Source organism: Dama dama, chromosome 9 (genome assembly GCF_033118175.1).
Source record: "Dama dama isolate Ldn47 chromosome 9, ASM3311817v1, whole genome shotgun sequence".
Taxonomy (NCBI): Eukaryota; Metazoa; Chordata; class Mammalia; order Artiodactyla; family Cervidae; genus Dama; species Dama dama.
This window is the reverse complement of record NC_083689.1, coordinates 102322706-102339902: the sequence shown is the minus strand read 5'-3', so window position 1 is coordinate 102339902 and position 17197 is coordinate 102322706. Positions and strand designations below refer to the sequence as shown.

At 38.9% G+C, this 17197-nt stretch overlaps 1 protein-coding gene across 12 annotated transcripts in view; it reads right to left on the bottom strand.

Annotated features, from left to right (window-relative positions):
* The window catches only part of PAM (peptidylglycine alpha-amidating monooxygenase), a 165597-nt gene that overhangs the window by 24308 nt on the left and 124092 nt on the right, over positions 1-17197 (bottom strand). For all 12 annotated transcript variants that reach the window (XM_061152083.1, XM_061152084.1, XM_061152085.1 and 9 more), the window contains 4 exons: positions 6020-6136; positions 4121-4193; positions 2713-2923; positions 2129-2329 (listed from right to left, as the gene is read on the bottom strand). In XM_061152083.1, coding sequence (XP_061008066.1) covers positions 2129-2329; positions 2713-2923; positions 4121-4193; positions 6020-6136 — 602 coding nt within the window. The remainder of the gene's footprint in view (positions 1-2128; positions 2330-2712; positions 2924-4120; positions 4194-6019; positions 6137-17197) is intronic.

Sequence of the window (17197 nt, the reverse complement as noted above, 5' to 3'; positions counted from 1 at the left end):
GGCAAAGAAAGTGAAGTTATAGCATAAATAGAAGAATGATCTGATTTTAAACAACTACCCCTTGGAAATGTGAGATGCATATTTCAGATTATCAAAGACATTTTTTCCTAATTAAAAAAATTAGACCAATTTTTATACTAATTCAATGAATACTCTTTGCAATAAATCATATTTCTTAGTTTAGTAGTGTTTATCCAAAAATGGAAACTGTGATGCTTTGCCTAGTACTGCAGATGACTGAATATTATATTTTAAAGAATTAAAACAATAAAATATACAGAATACTAAACCAGTATTGAAGGTTTTTTCATCTTTCTTTAAGGATTTCAGGATAGGGTTCTTTAGCACATCATACTAAAAAATATCAACACCATCAACATCAGTTACTACTGTGTAACATTGTAGAGAGAATTCCAATAACAATACACTTTGTCTTTTGCTGAAATTCTCTTCTTAACCAGATTTCCTCTCATCTTTTCTCCCGATGTTTTTCTTTTCATATTTATTTTTATTCACTATGAACTTGATCACCCTCTTTCTTAAGTAAATTTGTTGTTGTTCAGTCTCCCAGTCATGTCCAACTCTGTGACCCCATGGACTGGAGTATTCCAGGCTTCCCTGTCCTTCACCATCTCCCAGAGCTTGCTCAAACTCATGTCCATCGAGTCGGTGATCCAACCATCTCATCCTCTGTTGTCCCCTTCTCCTCCCACCTTCAGTCTTTCCCAGCATCAGGGTCTTTTCCAGTGAGTCAGCTCCTTGCATCAGGTGGCGGAAGTATTGGAGCTTCAGCCTCAGCATCGGTCCCTCCAATGGATACCCAGGATTGATTTTCTTCAGGATTGACTGCTTTGATCTGCTTGCAGTCCAAGGGACTCGCAAGAGTCTTCTCCAACACCACAGTTCAAAGACATCAATTCTTCGGTGCTCAGCCTTCTTTATGGTCCAACTCTCACATCCATACATGACTAACAGAAAGACCATAGCTTTGACTATATGGTCCTTTGTCGGTTATGTCAATGGTCTTGCCAAACTTATTCTTTAAATAGGAGGTAAAAACCAACATGATAATTTATCTTTCATTAACATTAATGAGTCTTTTATTAGTTTGTAATTACTTATTCCTTAGGGACGCCAACTCGTTTCTATTTCAGTCACTTGCGTCCCTTCATTCCATGTCTTAAATAAATTGGAGGCTGCCTGAGAAGATACTAGTTATGTGTGTGTTAGTTGTTCAGTCATGTCCAACTCTTTGAGACCCCATGAACAGTAGCCGGCCAGACTCCTCTGTCCATGGAATTCTCCAGGCGAGAATACTGGAGTGGGTTGCCATTTCCTTCTCCAGGAATCTTCCTGACCCAAGGGATTGAACCCGTCTCCTGCATTGCAGGAAGATTCTTTACTACTTGAACCACCAAGGAAACCCTGATAGCAGCCATATGCAACTTTAATAGCATGAGAAATATAAATATTATTGTGATAACTATGCAGTAATGCAACTTCAATACATGTATAGATGTATTTATTAAGTATATTACAAAAATCATATATAAATTCTAGAAATATATTTTCAATTATTCAGTATTCATGATATAAAGAAATGCTAAGTTTTTTTAATATGAATTAAATAAAACTTATTTTGTAAGTTTGGATTATTTTTCTGGTTTTCTTTAAGTCAAGAAAATCTATTTTGAAAATGAGAAAAAACTACAGATTTCATTGATCATTTCTCCTGACATTTACACATAAGCCCCCACTTACTTCACCTATTTATCTTTAAAAAATTGGCCATCATTCTTTAAAAAAATGTGAAGCAGAAGTATTTTGAATACTGACTTTATCAACATATACCATCTGTTGATGATGTATGAAGATAAAATATTAATCATTTAATAACTAGAGCAAATGATCAAAATTAGCAAAAAATAAAAATTAATATATGGGAATACTTTTTTAATCCATCACAAACAGTTGCTAAATCTTTTGAGTTCATTATTTCCGTATAAAGAACAGTGGCACTTGAGTTTAAAATGGTTTACCATAAGATATGGTAGATATGAAGATCATACAGACACTTTTTAAGATCGGAGAGCAGTATGAAAAAACACAGAAAATAAAAGTGAAATACCTGGTATGTATGAAATTGCAAACACATTTCTTCCAAACGACGGGTGCTTAATCTCGCGCACAAATTCTTTGGTGTCAGTTTTAAAACACTGGATCCGACCATTTTCCCTGTCCGCCACACACAGCTGGCCCAGGGGAGGCACCAGGGCCAAGCTGTGAGGAACCCTGAACTGGCCTGGTTTAGGGCCGCTCTCCGGAGATGCTGCAGAATGAAGAAAAACCTCAGACTTATAGTGTGTAAAATCACCCAAACTCTGACTCTGGGGTCTCCTAAACTTCAAAATTCATTATAGAAAGCCACTATATATCTGGAACCAGAGGAAAAATAAGGCAAAGCAGTTAGTATCTTTGCCCACAAACTCATGACAGATTTTCTCCCTGTATGGATAAAGTTTAAAGCTTTTGGGTAGAAGCATTCTTTTCCTCCTGTAAGACTGTGTGTGTGTGAGTGTGTGTGTGTGTGTGTGTGTGTGTGTGAGAAAGAGAGAGAGTGGACAACCAGCTGGATGCATACGGAAGCCCCGTTTTCCTCACTCAAGGGACACTGAGTCCAAGATGAGAAGCAGCGATTAAGAGTCTGAGTACCTTCTCCCCACTGTGTGATGAATTTCCCGCTTGGTGAAAACTGCACAAGGCGACTGTTGCAGTAGCCATCTGACACGTAGATGGTTCCAGTGTCTGGATCCACAGCCACGTCGGTGGGCTGACAGAAGTGATTCTGGTCACTGCCTGGTTGCATGCTCCTTCCCAGGGTTAGCAGAGGGCCTTCTTTACCGTGCGGGTCTAGTTTGAACACCTTTTTAAAAAAGAACGAAAGCCTCACTCACTTTTGCATGGTTATTTATTGACGCCCACCTACCTGACTCAGGCAATTCGAGTGTCCGCTCTCAGAGACGTATTTACAAGCAGGTACTTTTCAGAACTGGATGGGACTCTAGAAATGATCTAGTCTGCTTCCTTCATTTGATGAGTGAGGCTCACAGAGATTAAGGGACCTGCCCAAGGATCTTCAGGTCACTAGTGGTGAGCGGAGACTAGAATGTGGATGCCCTGTTCCACCCTCCTCCGCTTGCTCTTCCTCTTCCTTGGCTATCAGTACAGTGCGCCCCAGACAATACAAGAGCGATTAATGTCCACTGAGATGATGTTTGAAGGCTAGCGGTGCCTTCTGAGTTCTAGTTTCTTATCCTAGTTTTCCTAGTTCTTTCCCACCTATTCATCAAACGGGCATTAAACACGAGCTTATCCTTTAAGGAAGAAACATTATGACTACACTCTGATGGAAATATAACTTCCTCTAAAAAGAACAAAAAATTGCTGTTTTACATATAAAGATGTATGTACTAGAGACCCTGCCTCAATTTATAGAGGATTAAGGTGGCGTATGAAAAAATACATACAACACATAAAGTAATACAACAGAACTAAGACCTGAAGACAGAGGAAAGAAACATGGAAAGCTCAGAAGGAGGCCGGGGGAGCCCAGACATTCGGTAGGGGGAAGCTTCACCTCTTGCCCTAAGATTCCTGCCAGCCCCACACGGGAGGGTGACTGGATCATTTACGGTCAAGTTTTCCTGAGCACTGAGTGCTAAATGAACCATTTCAGACCTGGCCGTTCCATTCTTTTGTTATAAACTTTCTGGATCACAGAAAAAGACGCAGACAACTCCAGAGCATTCTGAAAGCACAGCCTCATTAACTTCTATGTGCATGGGTACATGCTCAGTAGTTTCTGCTGTGTCCGGCTCTTTGCGACCCCGTGGACTGCAGCCCTCCAGGCTCCTCTGTCCATGGGATTCTCCCGGCAAGAACACCAGAGTGGGTTGCCATGCCCTCCTTCAGGTGATCTTCCTGCCCCAGGGACTGAACCCGAGTCTCCTGTACCTTCTGCTTTGCAGGTGGACTGTTGACTGCTGAGCCACTGGGGAAGCCCGACTTCTATTCGAATAACCAAACGGAAATTCTATTTGAACGCCAAATGCAGGATTACCTGATGAAGAGCCACGTCTGTGACCCAATAATTTCCATCTTTGTCTATACTCAAGCCATGTGGCAAGTAAAACCTGCAAAATACAAATAACCATCCTGATTATGTAATTACTCCCAAAGTATACGAGAAGAAAGTTTTTTGCTAATTAATTTGTAATGGCAATATAAATGTATATATTGATAAATGTATACCTGCATGACTCTAGAAAAGGCCAAAATGAATTGTTAAATCAAAATACCCATTTTAATAAAAACTGCCTTGTGAAAAAATTTAACTGGCATTTAATCTTCTAAAAATATGTAAATGAAGCATACATATCAATTACAAATATTTATTATAAAGTATGGTATATTAAATAACAATATCAATTTGAAAACAAGTTCTAAAATCATAAAGGAATGTGTATAAAACAAATGATATAGAGAAATATAAATGTGGATTTGTATGGTTTGAATAGTTCAAGTATGCTGCAAAATAATATAGCATTGTACTAATATAAGATATCAAATATATGGCTGAAAAGCTTTAAGAGTGATTATTAATACTAAAGACAGTAAAACACAAAGAAAGCACCTTCCAGCAGATATGGGCTGTGATCAGCCAAGCAAAGTTAAGCGGTATGCTAGATAATAAAAAGAGAAGGTTAATCTATTTAACAAGTCAACTAGGATGACCTGGATAAGAGAATCATAAACTAATGTGAACAGAGACTCACAGGCTTAAGGAACGTGGACAGAGCTAACAAACACACGGACAATGTCTTCATGTTTTGGGGATCAAATCCAATAAGCTACAAGTATCAGCTTCTAGCCTGTGCAAAGTGTTGGCATCACAGATTTCTGTTTTCAGGAGCCAAGAAGCTAACACCTTGATCTTGACTAATACACTGAACTAGATCTCCCTTTTGGTCACCGAATGTGAGGGTTATCATGACTCGCTTTCAACACAGACAAACCACTGCTGGCCACGTTGATTTAGCAGCAGCTGCCCTGCCCTCCTCTTTAACTCCTATCCGGAATGAGAATACTGCTGACTGATAGCCGGAGTACCGAAGAGACAGGTTCAAACACAGTGAGTGCGGGGGCTGGTATCAGAACTTGGCCCATGACTCACCATCTCAGGATCCTATAAAAAGCTAATCATTAGCATCTCCATAGTCAGCTGTATTCAAAGTGGATGGCTCCCCACCTTTTAAAGAAGCTGGCTCTCCCTCCCTGTGCCTAAGCAGATAAAGTAGTGTATAGCTCCCGAAGTTGCCAGGCCACAATGGTCGTGGACACTCCGTAAGCAGGCGCCCCTTTCTTTCAAAGACCATGAATATCAGCCAACTTTTTTTTGGCTGCCAGAAGCCAAATCTAGGAATAAGACCAAATGATGGGCAGCTTTCAAATTACCTATGCATGCTATGGAAAGTTGAAAATGACATTTGTTTAAACTTCATTTTGAGATGGGAAGAGAGAAGCCTTTTTTTTTCTTAATGGTAACTAGTTGCTGAGTTTGGTTATATAACTTTTCTGCTTAAGAATTTTTTTTAATCTTCAGATCTAGCTGAGCAGCAACTCACTTCATTAGCCATGTGTATCAATTTTCTCTGAAGCTTGACTACCATTAGAATCACCGAGGGAGCTTTCACACTACTATTTTGATACTTGGGCCCCATCCCAGACTAAATATGAATCTAAATTTTGGAAGCTTCCCAGGTGATTTTAATGTTCAGATAGAGTTTAAAACCACCTCTTTAGAAAATGAAAGACAGGATGGCTCTTTCAGTCTCCTGCTTTCTTAAGCTGTGCTTTCTCACCACTGCTGTACAATATACTCTTCCTAAGGCCAGACCCAATGATACACTTTGTACCAAATAGCACAAGCATTAATAACAACATACGCATTTTAACTCACAGATTTTTTCCACTGGACTGGAGTACTGCAGCATTATTTGGATCTATGACAAGAATAGTGTCTTCTTCAATTGGTCCGAGACCTCTTTGCTGGTAAACAAACTTGCTATCAAAAGAGCTAGTAAAAAAAAAAAAATTTAAGAAAAAGGCATTAGAATGGGAATAAGCCAATCAGAAATATCAGTGACCCTGAGAAATGCAGACCATTCACTTGAGATTTTAAACTTGGAGTCAAGAGAAGGGCTCAGACGTGCCCGACTGCACTCTTTGCCCTTCAAGCCTCAGTATCTTGGATCACAGACATCGCCTGAGGAACTAGACAGCAGTCAGTGGGGCAGCAGCCGAGGAATGGCCTGGAGGGGCGAGGTTTCCTACCCACCAAATCTGAATCCACACTTTCACAAGATCTCCAGGTGTGTCACGGCCAAGGAGACTTTGAGAAACACCGCCTAGAACTCTTAAAGAAGCCAATTTTTTCTCAAAAGTGCCTCAAAATGTTTAAATTCAGTAGTTACTTTCTTTCAAAATACAAATGAAGGTATAATTTATTTTAACTTTCCGTGTAATGGTAAGGAAAGTGTAAACGATAGGATGAAGCATAGTGATCAAAACTGTGTTTGCTATTTTACTCTCTGTAGGTACAACATGCAAATACACATTACAAGGACACAGAACAGAATGTTCAAAATATTTCAAAAATATAAAGCATGATTCTTGAAACAAAAATGTGTTTAGAGACATAAAATTTTCTGTAAGTACAAAATGGATATCTATGTAATAATTAATAAAAAACATTAACATGAATGACAATTTCTGCTTTTTAACTCTATACTTTCCAGGTTATTATAAAATATTATGAACATTTATATATATTTATATTTCTATCTGAATTATAATATAATATCTTTCTTTAAATTGATAATTATCACAGACATTGTACCTATTTAAATTCCAGTTTCAAAAATTATTTGTGATATATCACAAAGACAAGTCCTTCCAATCTAAGCTTATGTGACAGAGAGAAAAATATATGAAGCACCAACAGACCAACTTATATTTCAAGAGCAAAGAACTAACTGATCAGCAGACAGTTGAGACATATGTTTGTCGGTGGGGAGCATAAAAATATAAAATAGATATATATATATTTTGCCCGATGAAGTCACTGTATAGATCAATAAATATTCCTGTAAAATATAATTTCCTTTATAAAATCAGACAAGGTTGTGGAAAAAAAAACTATTAATACTTTGTAGTTCAACCATATAAGTAAAAAAAGAATCTGAACATTAAGTATTTATGGAGAAACATTTGTAATTTGGAAGGCAACAGACTGCTCAAATCTATCATACTCCTATTGATTAGTTGGTTGGTATTTTTATGGAACTTATGCAGAGTCCCAGCAGGAAAACAAAAATTTCAAAATTATACTATTTTGCCATTAAAAATAAACACCACATAACTATTTGAGCTTCTTAACTGTCACAGTCTTTGCGTATACTTTCCCTGAAAGATAATAATAAGTCCCTGAAGTAGTTCTTATTAATGATGCATTCAATTGAATAAAAAATATTGATTCAGCTTTGTCAACTAAAACTTAAGCAATACTGCTTACATATGCTATTATGTGTAGTTAAAACCACACAGCAGAAAAAAAGAAAAATACATAAGTTGACGAAATGGAAGTAACATCACTAGCAAAGCATATAAGATGATTATGACATCATTATTAAATTAAAACATACAATTTTATTAGTTAGAATTAATGTAAGAATACACAAGATATTAATAAATCAGGAGACACCAGTAAAGGGCAAACACAAGTAACTCTTAGTACTATGAAATACCAAACAGTTTATCCTCCATCTGAACGTATTTTTCTTTATTTACTTCTAATTGGAGGATAACTGCTCTATAATACCGTGTTGATTTCTGCCATACATCAGCATGAACCAGCCACAGGTATACATATGTCCCCTCCCTCTTGAACCCCCCTCCCCTCTCCCACCCCATCCACCCCTCCAGGCTGTCTCCAAGCACTGAGTTGGGTTCCCTGTCACACACAGCAAATTCCCTCTGGCCATCTATTTTACATATAGTAATGTATATGTTTGGGCTTCCCAGGTAGCTCAGCTGGAAAAGAAGCCGCCTGCAAAGCAGGAGACCCTAGTTAGATTCCTGGGTCAGGAAGATTCCCGGAAGAAGGGGTAGGCTACCCACTCCAGGATTCTTGGGCTTCCCTGGTGGCTCAGGCTGTAACAAATCCGCCTGCAATGCAGGAAACCTGGGTTCAATCCCTGGGTTGGGAAGATCCCATGAAGAAGGGCATGCAACCCACTCCAGTGTTCTTGCCTGGAGAATCCCACGGACAGAGGAGCCTGGTGGGCTACAGCCATGGGGTCGCAAAGGGTCGGGCATGACTGAGCACCCACAATGTCTATGTTTCAATGTTATTCTCTCAATTTTCCCATCCTCTCCTCCCCCGGCTGTGTCCACAGTCTGTTCTCTACGTCTGTGTCTATACTGCTGACCTGCAAGTAAGTTCACCAGTACCATGTTTCTAGATTTCATATATATGTGTCTCTTTTTGATGCGACTTTCTGTACTAAAAAATCATAACCATTCTCATGGCAAACAAAGGTATCAAATTCAACCATCAACGATATTTTTTTGCCAACTTGTCTAGGATCCTGGATAACTTAAGTGCAGCATGTCTAACACTCGTAGTATGCTGCTGTTTTACATTCATATGTAGTAGCAAGAGGGCTTCCCTGGTGGCTCAGAGTAAAGAATCCACCTGCAATGCAGGAGACACAGGAGACGTGGGTTCAACTCCTGGGTCAGGGAGAAGCCCTGGAGGAAGGCATGGCGACCCACTCCAGTATTCTTGCCTGGAGAATCTCATGGACAGAGGAGCCTGGAGGACTACAGTCCATAGGTCTGCAAAGAGTTGGACACGACTGAAGTGACTTAGCATGTATGCACGTACATAGTAGGATGAAGTCTCTTCATTCATTATTTCTTTTAAGGCCGAAGTCATACTCCTCATTATTCAGAAACGTTTCATGATTTGTAATGGCATAATGGTAATCTAAATAATGTGGGAATTATGTTTTTTCTGACGTTAAGGAGTTAAAATTTGTTTTCCCCTTTTTAATGGAAATTTGAGATAACTGTAGATTTACATGCAGTTACAAGAAATAATCCCTGGAGAAGGGAATGGCAACCCACTTCAGTATTCTTGGAGTATTCTCCAGAATACTGGAGAATCTGGTATTCTCCAGAAGAGCCTGGAGGGCTACAGTCCATGGGGTCACAGAGAGCTGGACACAATTTGACACACACACACACACACACATAAAAATAACAGGGCTTCCCTGGTGGCTGACAAGAGAGATTCTATGTACACTTTACCTAGTTTCCCCAATGGTAGCATTCTGAACAACTATAGTACAATATCATAACCGGGATACTGATATTGGTAAAATCCACTGATCATATTTAGATACCCTTTTCCATTTTGTATTTCCTAAAATTTTCATTTATTCTTACAGTTTATTTACTTGGGCATGGAATACACTACTGTATTACTTCTCCACCCCACCCCCACCTAGGAGTTAGTAACATGGAAAGTGACCAAGTCTTCATAATTCGTACCAAGTGCTGTCCATGTGACATGCAGTGTTCTGGCTCACTATTGGTAGCTAATAACAGTGGCAGTCCAATTGCCTATTGTATATCCTGATAAAACTGGAACCTAGCATACCTCATTCTACACTTCTTATTTGCAAAATGCCAAGCCACATAGGAAGCCTGACATATTTACTTGTTCATGATTCCCCCAAGCAATAGGTTGCAGTATTCTTTGGTCTATCTGGTCATTCACTTAAATATTCACCATCAGTCTTCAAACTCTGGTCCTACTATTTTAGGAAATAACATTCTTACAACTTATTGATGGAGAGAAAGCAGATTTCCCCCACCCAACATCTTCAGGGGCATATGCTGAATTCCTCTAATTTAAATCACGTTTTTTATAACTCTAGTTTATTTTTCCAGACACTTAAGTAATTGAAAATGTAAATTCTAGTTTAAATCATTCTCTGGTAGTCATGTAAGCTCAAAGTCAAGGACCTGTGATGCTGGGCTTGGCTTCCAAGAGAACAAGCTATGTCAAGGAAAAATATAAATAAACCCAGGCTCACTACTTATGTGAGTCATACTGAATGAAATGTGGCTAATGGACAGGTAAGTGATAAAATATCCTTTATCAATGGAACAGTTCTACACTGTTCATGAATACAGAAAAAATGTATCAAGTACACAAACCCAAATTGTGTATGGGCATCTATATTCACAATCTAGAAATGTCAAATTTCTAGTGGTGAGAAAAATAGCAAAATTAACTAATTTGAGGATCATACTGTTTTATTATTCATTTTTTGGTGATGTTATAATAAATTATGAAATAGCAAATGAAAGAGCCAGAAGAAAAGTCAGTAACAACATGAGTAAGCTATGGAGTAAATAAATCAGATTTTTATAATAAAATATTAGATGTATGAAAATATCAGCTCTCTTAAATTATCAAGTTTTTTTCTTAGTATCTTGTTGTTACACAATGTAACAACTAGTAATATGGTTTATCTTTTAGGGTTTTTTAATTATCACAAATTAGCCCCCTGTCATTAGCATGTGTAGAGGGCATTTTATATGATACTTCAAACTAACCACTTTTCCTATGGAATGCAGTTCTATGGTTATTAATAATAATATTACTATATTTCCCCCATATCCATTAAGGATTTCAGTGACTAGGCAAGTTTTTGAATTTACTGATACTAGCATTATTTGAATATTTTAATTTACTTCAGTAACATAAATAACAAATAATAACATTCTAGAATTCTTGGGGAGACCACAGCTTTAAAGGAATTAACCACAACACCATAGGTCCAACTATTTCATTGAAAATCTTCTGTGATACCCTTTACCAGATGTCTGTATGTTTAAACTGGCAGCATCAAGGGATATTCAGTCACTCAATAGATTGGTTGATGAGTCTTAATCCTTTCACTTGGGATAGCTGGAGCTTCATACAACTAACAGCTGGCCCCTGGTAGATACACAGGGCAGGTAATAAAAGAAACTGATAGATTTTTTTATTCTGAAATGGGAAAAGTCTCACACACACACACACACACACACACACACTCGCATTAAATCTGCCGAATAAAGTAATTTATAAACTCCCTTGTAATTCAAAGAAAAGTAACCTTTGAACAGTTCACAAATGGATGTCAGATTATAGAGCTGGATACACCGTTGCTATAGCAAACTGCTTATTTAGTCTTCTAAAGCAGCTACCCCGCATTATATGCTGCAGAGAGGTCTTTATTTCAACCACATTTAACTTTGTACAGAATATAATAATACCCTGCACATTTCACATAGTGCCTGGAGCACTGCTGATTTCTGCTTGCTTCTCTGAAAAAGCACTCAGCGGAAAAGGCTGAATGGCGGCCTGTGGGCTGGAATTCATCAGTTCTTTATTTTAGCAGTTTGAATTCCCCATTAATGATTTTGCACATTAGCAGCTAATCAAACAGTTTAGATAAGGCTGAAAAGAAATGCATTGCTATATTCACACACAAAAGAATTTAGAATAGAAGAAAATAAACTTCTGTGCCATCAATCAAAATTAAGGGAAATTCAAAATAAATAAGAGCAGCCATCAATCAAAATTAAGGGAAATGCAAAATAAATAAGAGCAACTGAAGACAGAAGTAAAATATAATGTTGTAATTATATAAATTAAGAGGCTGGAGAAAGGACCACAGGTTTTCAAGTGAGAAAATAAAGGGAAATATACCTTCAATGTTAGGAAAGCAAAGACATACCACACGAAGACTAAAGACTTCAAATGGAATATAATTTAATACTATGTTTAAAACATTTACTTCTTATACACATTGCAAAAATTCCCTATGAGGAGGAAAAAAGGTGGGCAGATAAATCAGTATGACTACTTATGCCCTGATGGACCCAGCACTAGAGACATTCCAAACAAGGATGAAAAGAACAAAGAACTAGGTATCACAGTACCAGGCTCTATTTGGTCAGTAAGGCCACTGGGAACGTGTTACTTAACAAAGTGACTTTTGTTACTCAAGAGAAGGAGGAAGATTTTAAAGCCTTCATTTTTTTGGACTAGGGAACAGAGACACAGAACTCATATGTCTTGATACAGGCCTCAAAGCTAGGAAATGGAAACCAAGTTTGAAACCCAGATGTCCTGTCTACAAAAACATATGTTTTTTTTCTTATTAGGATTAACCTCACTGGACTGGCAGTCTCCCCTCCAGTTATCAAATTTAATTTGTAGATGTAGAAGAGACAGGAATAGTCACATAGCCAAGAAAAATCAGAGAAAGTGGCATAAAATGGAAAAATTGGCTTGAGTACAACAGGAAATGGCAATACAGACAGAAGGGCAGACTGTGGACAAACATTCTTTTTGCAGAACTCCTTACAATTTTCTCTTGGATGGGAAGATAATAAGTTCAATTTCCCGGGTCTAGTTAATTCTAAAGGTATGAAAGAATCTGCAGATACAGAAGCAGAACCTCAAGCAGATATCTTAACTGAAACTTCAGGCAATTAGTGAGGCAAATCTTGAACTGATTTTTATGCGAGTTAGGAAGCAGACAGATTTCCAAAATGAAAAAACTTGGCAGGATTCCATAAAACATTGATGAGGAGATGGTTTTTGAATGAATTATCTGGGGGGCAAATGGGAGAAGATGCCCAGAAGACCACATCTCCAAGGATAAAACTTGTTAAACCAAGCAGTCAACTATTCAAGCTTTATAAACAATATGTATGAAGATATGAAAGGCAAATTCATCAAAAAGACCTAATACCAGGCTGGAAGGGACAATTCATTCTCTGGTTAATTAAGAATAAAATAGTATCTGTAAAAATTGAAGCAATGCTAAACCTAGCAAAGTGAAATATAACTGGAATAAAATGCTGAATTCAGTGTTCACTTTATAAATATAAATTTCCAATAAAAATTTCTGCACAATTTTATGAAATATAATTAGAGATTTTAGTAGATTGCACATTCAACACACGGTAACAAGGTGATATGACTGCTGAAGAAAAGTGAATGCAATCACTAGTAGATATCTAGAATACACATCAAGGAAAGTAACTGCATTACTCATCAGGTAATACATGAAGTATTGTGGCTACTTCTCAACCAAACACTTTAAAGGATTGAGAAACCAGAGCACCTTCAGATAAAAATATCATGTCAGCATGAAGACTGGCTCAGGGCCTGTGGGATATTTAGTCTGGAGAAGACAAGACTTCCTTCAAATATGCAAACAACTGACATGAATAAATGGAAGTGAATTTACTCTGCATCTGGCTATGATGGAGGTGAAGTTATAGGACACAGATTTGAGGTTAACATGATGAAGAACCGAGTGACATCTAGATGAGTCCCATAATTGGGAAGTATGTCTCATTCTAGGGAATTTCTTGCCTCTGAAAGGGTTCAAGCCCCAGATGACCAGGGAAGATTTTGCATAGAGACATCCTGGCGGGAACCTGGAGCTGCGCTCTTTAGTGGACCTCTGCTACTCTGGGGGCCCAATGTCTAGTGCCCCACTTCATGCCAACGAAACCTCAGTTTTTCTCTAGTTGACCCCACATTCTAAGCCTCACTCTCAGTCTACTTTTTTTTTTTTTTAATTTTTAATTGAAGGATAATTGCTTTACAGAATTTTGTTGTTTTTCTGTCAAACCCCCACTTGCTTTTGATAATATCAACTGTACTCTCACATTACAGAGATAAAACAAAAAGCTGAGGCTAAGCCAAAGAGTGGATTTCATTCCTTTGCCCACAGTGACTGGTTCAGGATGAAAGAAAAATGTTCTGCTACCTACCTAAAGTCAGGTAGAAGAACACTAAATGACTCAATTTAAGGATTTCTTGTGGACTTATCAAGGACACGGATGGTCTCTTCTGGTATTCTGGAGTTGCAAATAGGGAGGAAGATCAATCTGAGCCTAAGACTGGAACTAACCAGGAGAACATGTGTTAAATAGACCCTGGTGGTATTGTCTGAGTTACCACACCCTGAAAGTTTTTCTTTATACAAACTAATAAAGTTCTTCTTTTTCTAAGCTAGTGTGTGTTGGGTTTTCTCCTTCATTGGTTACAGAAGGAATTCCAAGTGATACAACTTTCAAAATCCCTTCCAAGTGAAGAAGGACACATGGTATAAGAGAAATACTTTCTAGCGCCTAAAAATAAGGGATAAAACCCATGATTCACTGAAGAGGGTATGGGACATGAGGCCTGTAGAGGAGAACCTCAACCATACCTGAGATAAATAAAAGAGAGGCTGGGAAGCAATACCTGAGATAAATAAAAGAGAGGCTGGGAAGCAAGCCTCTGACCATGGTGGTGATTTTAAGACACACACCCAAGAACAACTGTTACTGACGCAGGAGCTACCCAGCTCCTGCTGGAGGCATTTAAACTTTAAAGAGCCCTAGCTGTCCTGCTGCCCTAACATTAGGGCAGACAAGAGGCTCTTTAAAGTTTCATTACACCCTGTTGGTAACTGGCATTTCCTTTCAGCTAGAAGAAGTGTCTTAACGTAGCCATGGGCTTACCCTATGACTCAGACAGTAAACAATTCTCCTGCAATGCAGGAGACTAGGGTTAGATCCCTGGGTTGGGAAGATGCCCTGGAGGAGGGAATGGCAACTCATTCTAGTATTCTTGCCTGGAGAATCCCAAGAACAGAAAAGCCTGGTGGGCTATAATTCAAGAGGTTACAAAGAGTTGCACACAGCTGAATGACTAGCACACCTATACAAAGTAGCCATGCTGAAGTAAGGGGCTGACAAGGAGGAAAACAGAAATCAAACTGAGAAAGGGGGTAACAGTCATCTTTATCACCACCATCATCATCATCACTGTTATTATGATGTTTGTTGCCATGCCTACTTAGCATAATTAAGTAGAAGAGTAAGGGCTGGTCAAGCCTGTTGGGCAGTACCAGTACTGCCAGTATTGATGAGGAACAGTACTCATAAAGAGAACTGAAACTGAAAGCTGCACAGTCGTGTCCGACTCTTTGTGACCCCATGGAGTCCAAGGAATTCTCCAGGCCAGAAGAGTGGAGTGGGTAGCCTTTCCCTTCTCCAGGGGATCTTCCCAACCCAGGTCTCCAGCATTGCAGGCAGATTCTTCACCAGCTGAGCCACCAGGGAAGCAAAGAGAATTGATGTGATATCAAAAGAGCTTTGAGTATGGAGTATTAATTAGGGATTGTTACTAACTAATAATAACTCCTAATAACTCCTCCTTCGGGAGGACGGAATGGCAAACTACCCCAGTATACTTGCTGTGAGAACCTCACCAACTGCATAAAAGGCCAAAAAGATATGACACCAAAAGATGAGTCCCGCAGGTCTAAAGGTGTCCAATATGCTACTGGGGAAGAGTGGAGGAGAATTACCAATAGCTCCAGAATGAATGAAGCAGCTGGGCCGAAGTGAATATGATGCTCAGTTGAAGATGTGTCTGGTGATGAAAGTAAAATCCAATGCTGCACAGAACAGTACTGTATAGGAACTGGAATGTTAGGTCCATGAATCAAGGAAAATTTGACATGGTCAAGCAGGAGATGGTAAGAATAAACATAGACATCCTAGGAATCAGTGAGATAAAATGGATGGAAATGGGTGAATTTAATGCAGATGACCACTGATCATTGAAAAAGCAAGAGTGTTCCAGAAAAACATCTACTTCTGCTTTATCGACTATGCCAAAGCCTTTGACTGTGTGGATCACAACAAACTGGAAAATTCTTAAAGAAATGGGAATACCAGACCACCTGACCTTTCCCTTGAGAAATCTGTATGCAGGTCAGGAAGCAACAGTTAGAACTGGACATGGAACAACAGACTGGCTCCAAATCGGGAAAGGGGTACATCAAGGCTGTATATTGTCACCGTGCTTATTTAAATTATATGCAGAGTACATCATGAGAAACGCTGGGCTGGATGAAGCACAAGCTGGAATCAAGACTGCTGGGAGAAATATCAATAACCTCAGATATGCAGATGACACCACCCTTATGGCACAAACTGAGGAAGAACTAAAGAGCCTCTTGATGAAGTTGAAAGAGGAGAGTGAAAAAGTTGGCTTAAAGCTCAACATTCAGAAAACTAAGATCATGGCATCCAGTCCCATCACTTCATGGCAAACAGATGGGGAAACAGTGACAGACTTTATTTTCTTGGGCTTCAAAATCACTGCAGATGGTGATTGCAGCCATGAAATTAAAAGACGCTTGCTCCTTGGAAGAAAAGCTATGACCAAACTAGACAGCATATTAAAAAGCAGAGACATTACTTTGCCAACAAAGGTCCATCTAGTCAAAGCTATGGTTTTTCCAGGAGTCATGTATGGATGTGAGAGTTGGACTGTGAAGAAAGCTGAGTGCTGAAAAATTGATGCTTTGAACTGTGGTGTTGGAGAAGACTCTTGAGAGTCCCTTGAACTGCAAGGAGATCCAACCAGTCCATCCTAAAGGAAATCAGGCCTGAATATTCATTGGAAGGACTGATGCTGAAGCTGAAACTCCAATACTTTGGCCACTTGATGCGAAGAACTGACTCATTTGAAAAGAGTGATGGTGGGAAGGATTGAGGGCAGGAGGAGAAGGGGACGACAGAGGATGAGATGGTTGGATGGCATCACCGACTCAGTAGACATGATTTTGAGTAAACTCCGGGAGCTGGTGATGGACAGGGAAGCCTGGTGTGCTGCAGTCCATGGGGTCACAAAGAGTCGAGCACAACTGAGCAACTGAACTGACTGACTGGCCTTACGAAACTTACACTTTTGTGAACATGAGAAGAATCAGGATGGGATTCTGAGGAAAATTAATACAGAATTTCTCATCTTCCTAAACAAACAGTGGTAGCAATAAGAATGCAATTTCCTCCCCATTTTAAAATGTCCATTGTCTCTCACCAGCACGTAAGAAATTCCTCAGGGAAGTGCTGTCTTTTCTTTGTATAATCTTTGGATATTCAATGAACAAGAGGAAAGTTACTTTACCTATTTTCTATAATTCACTTGCGCATA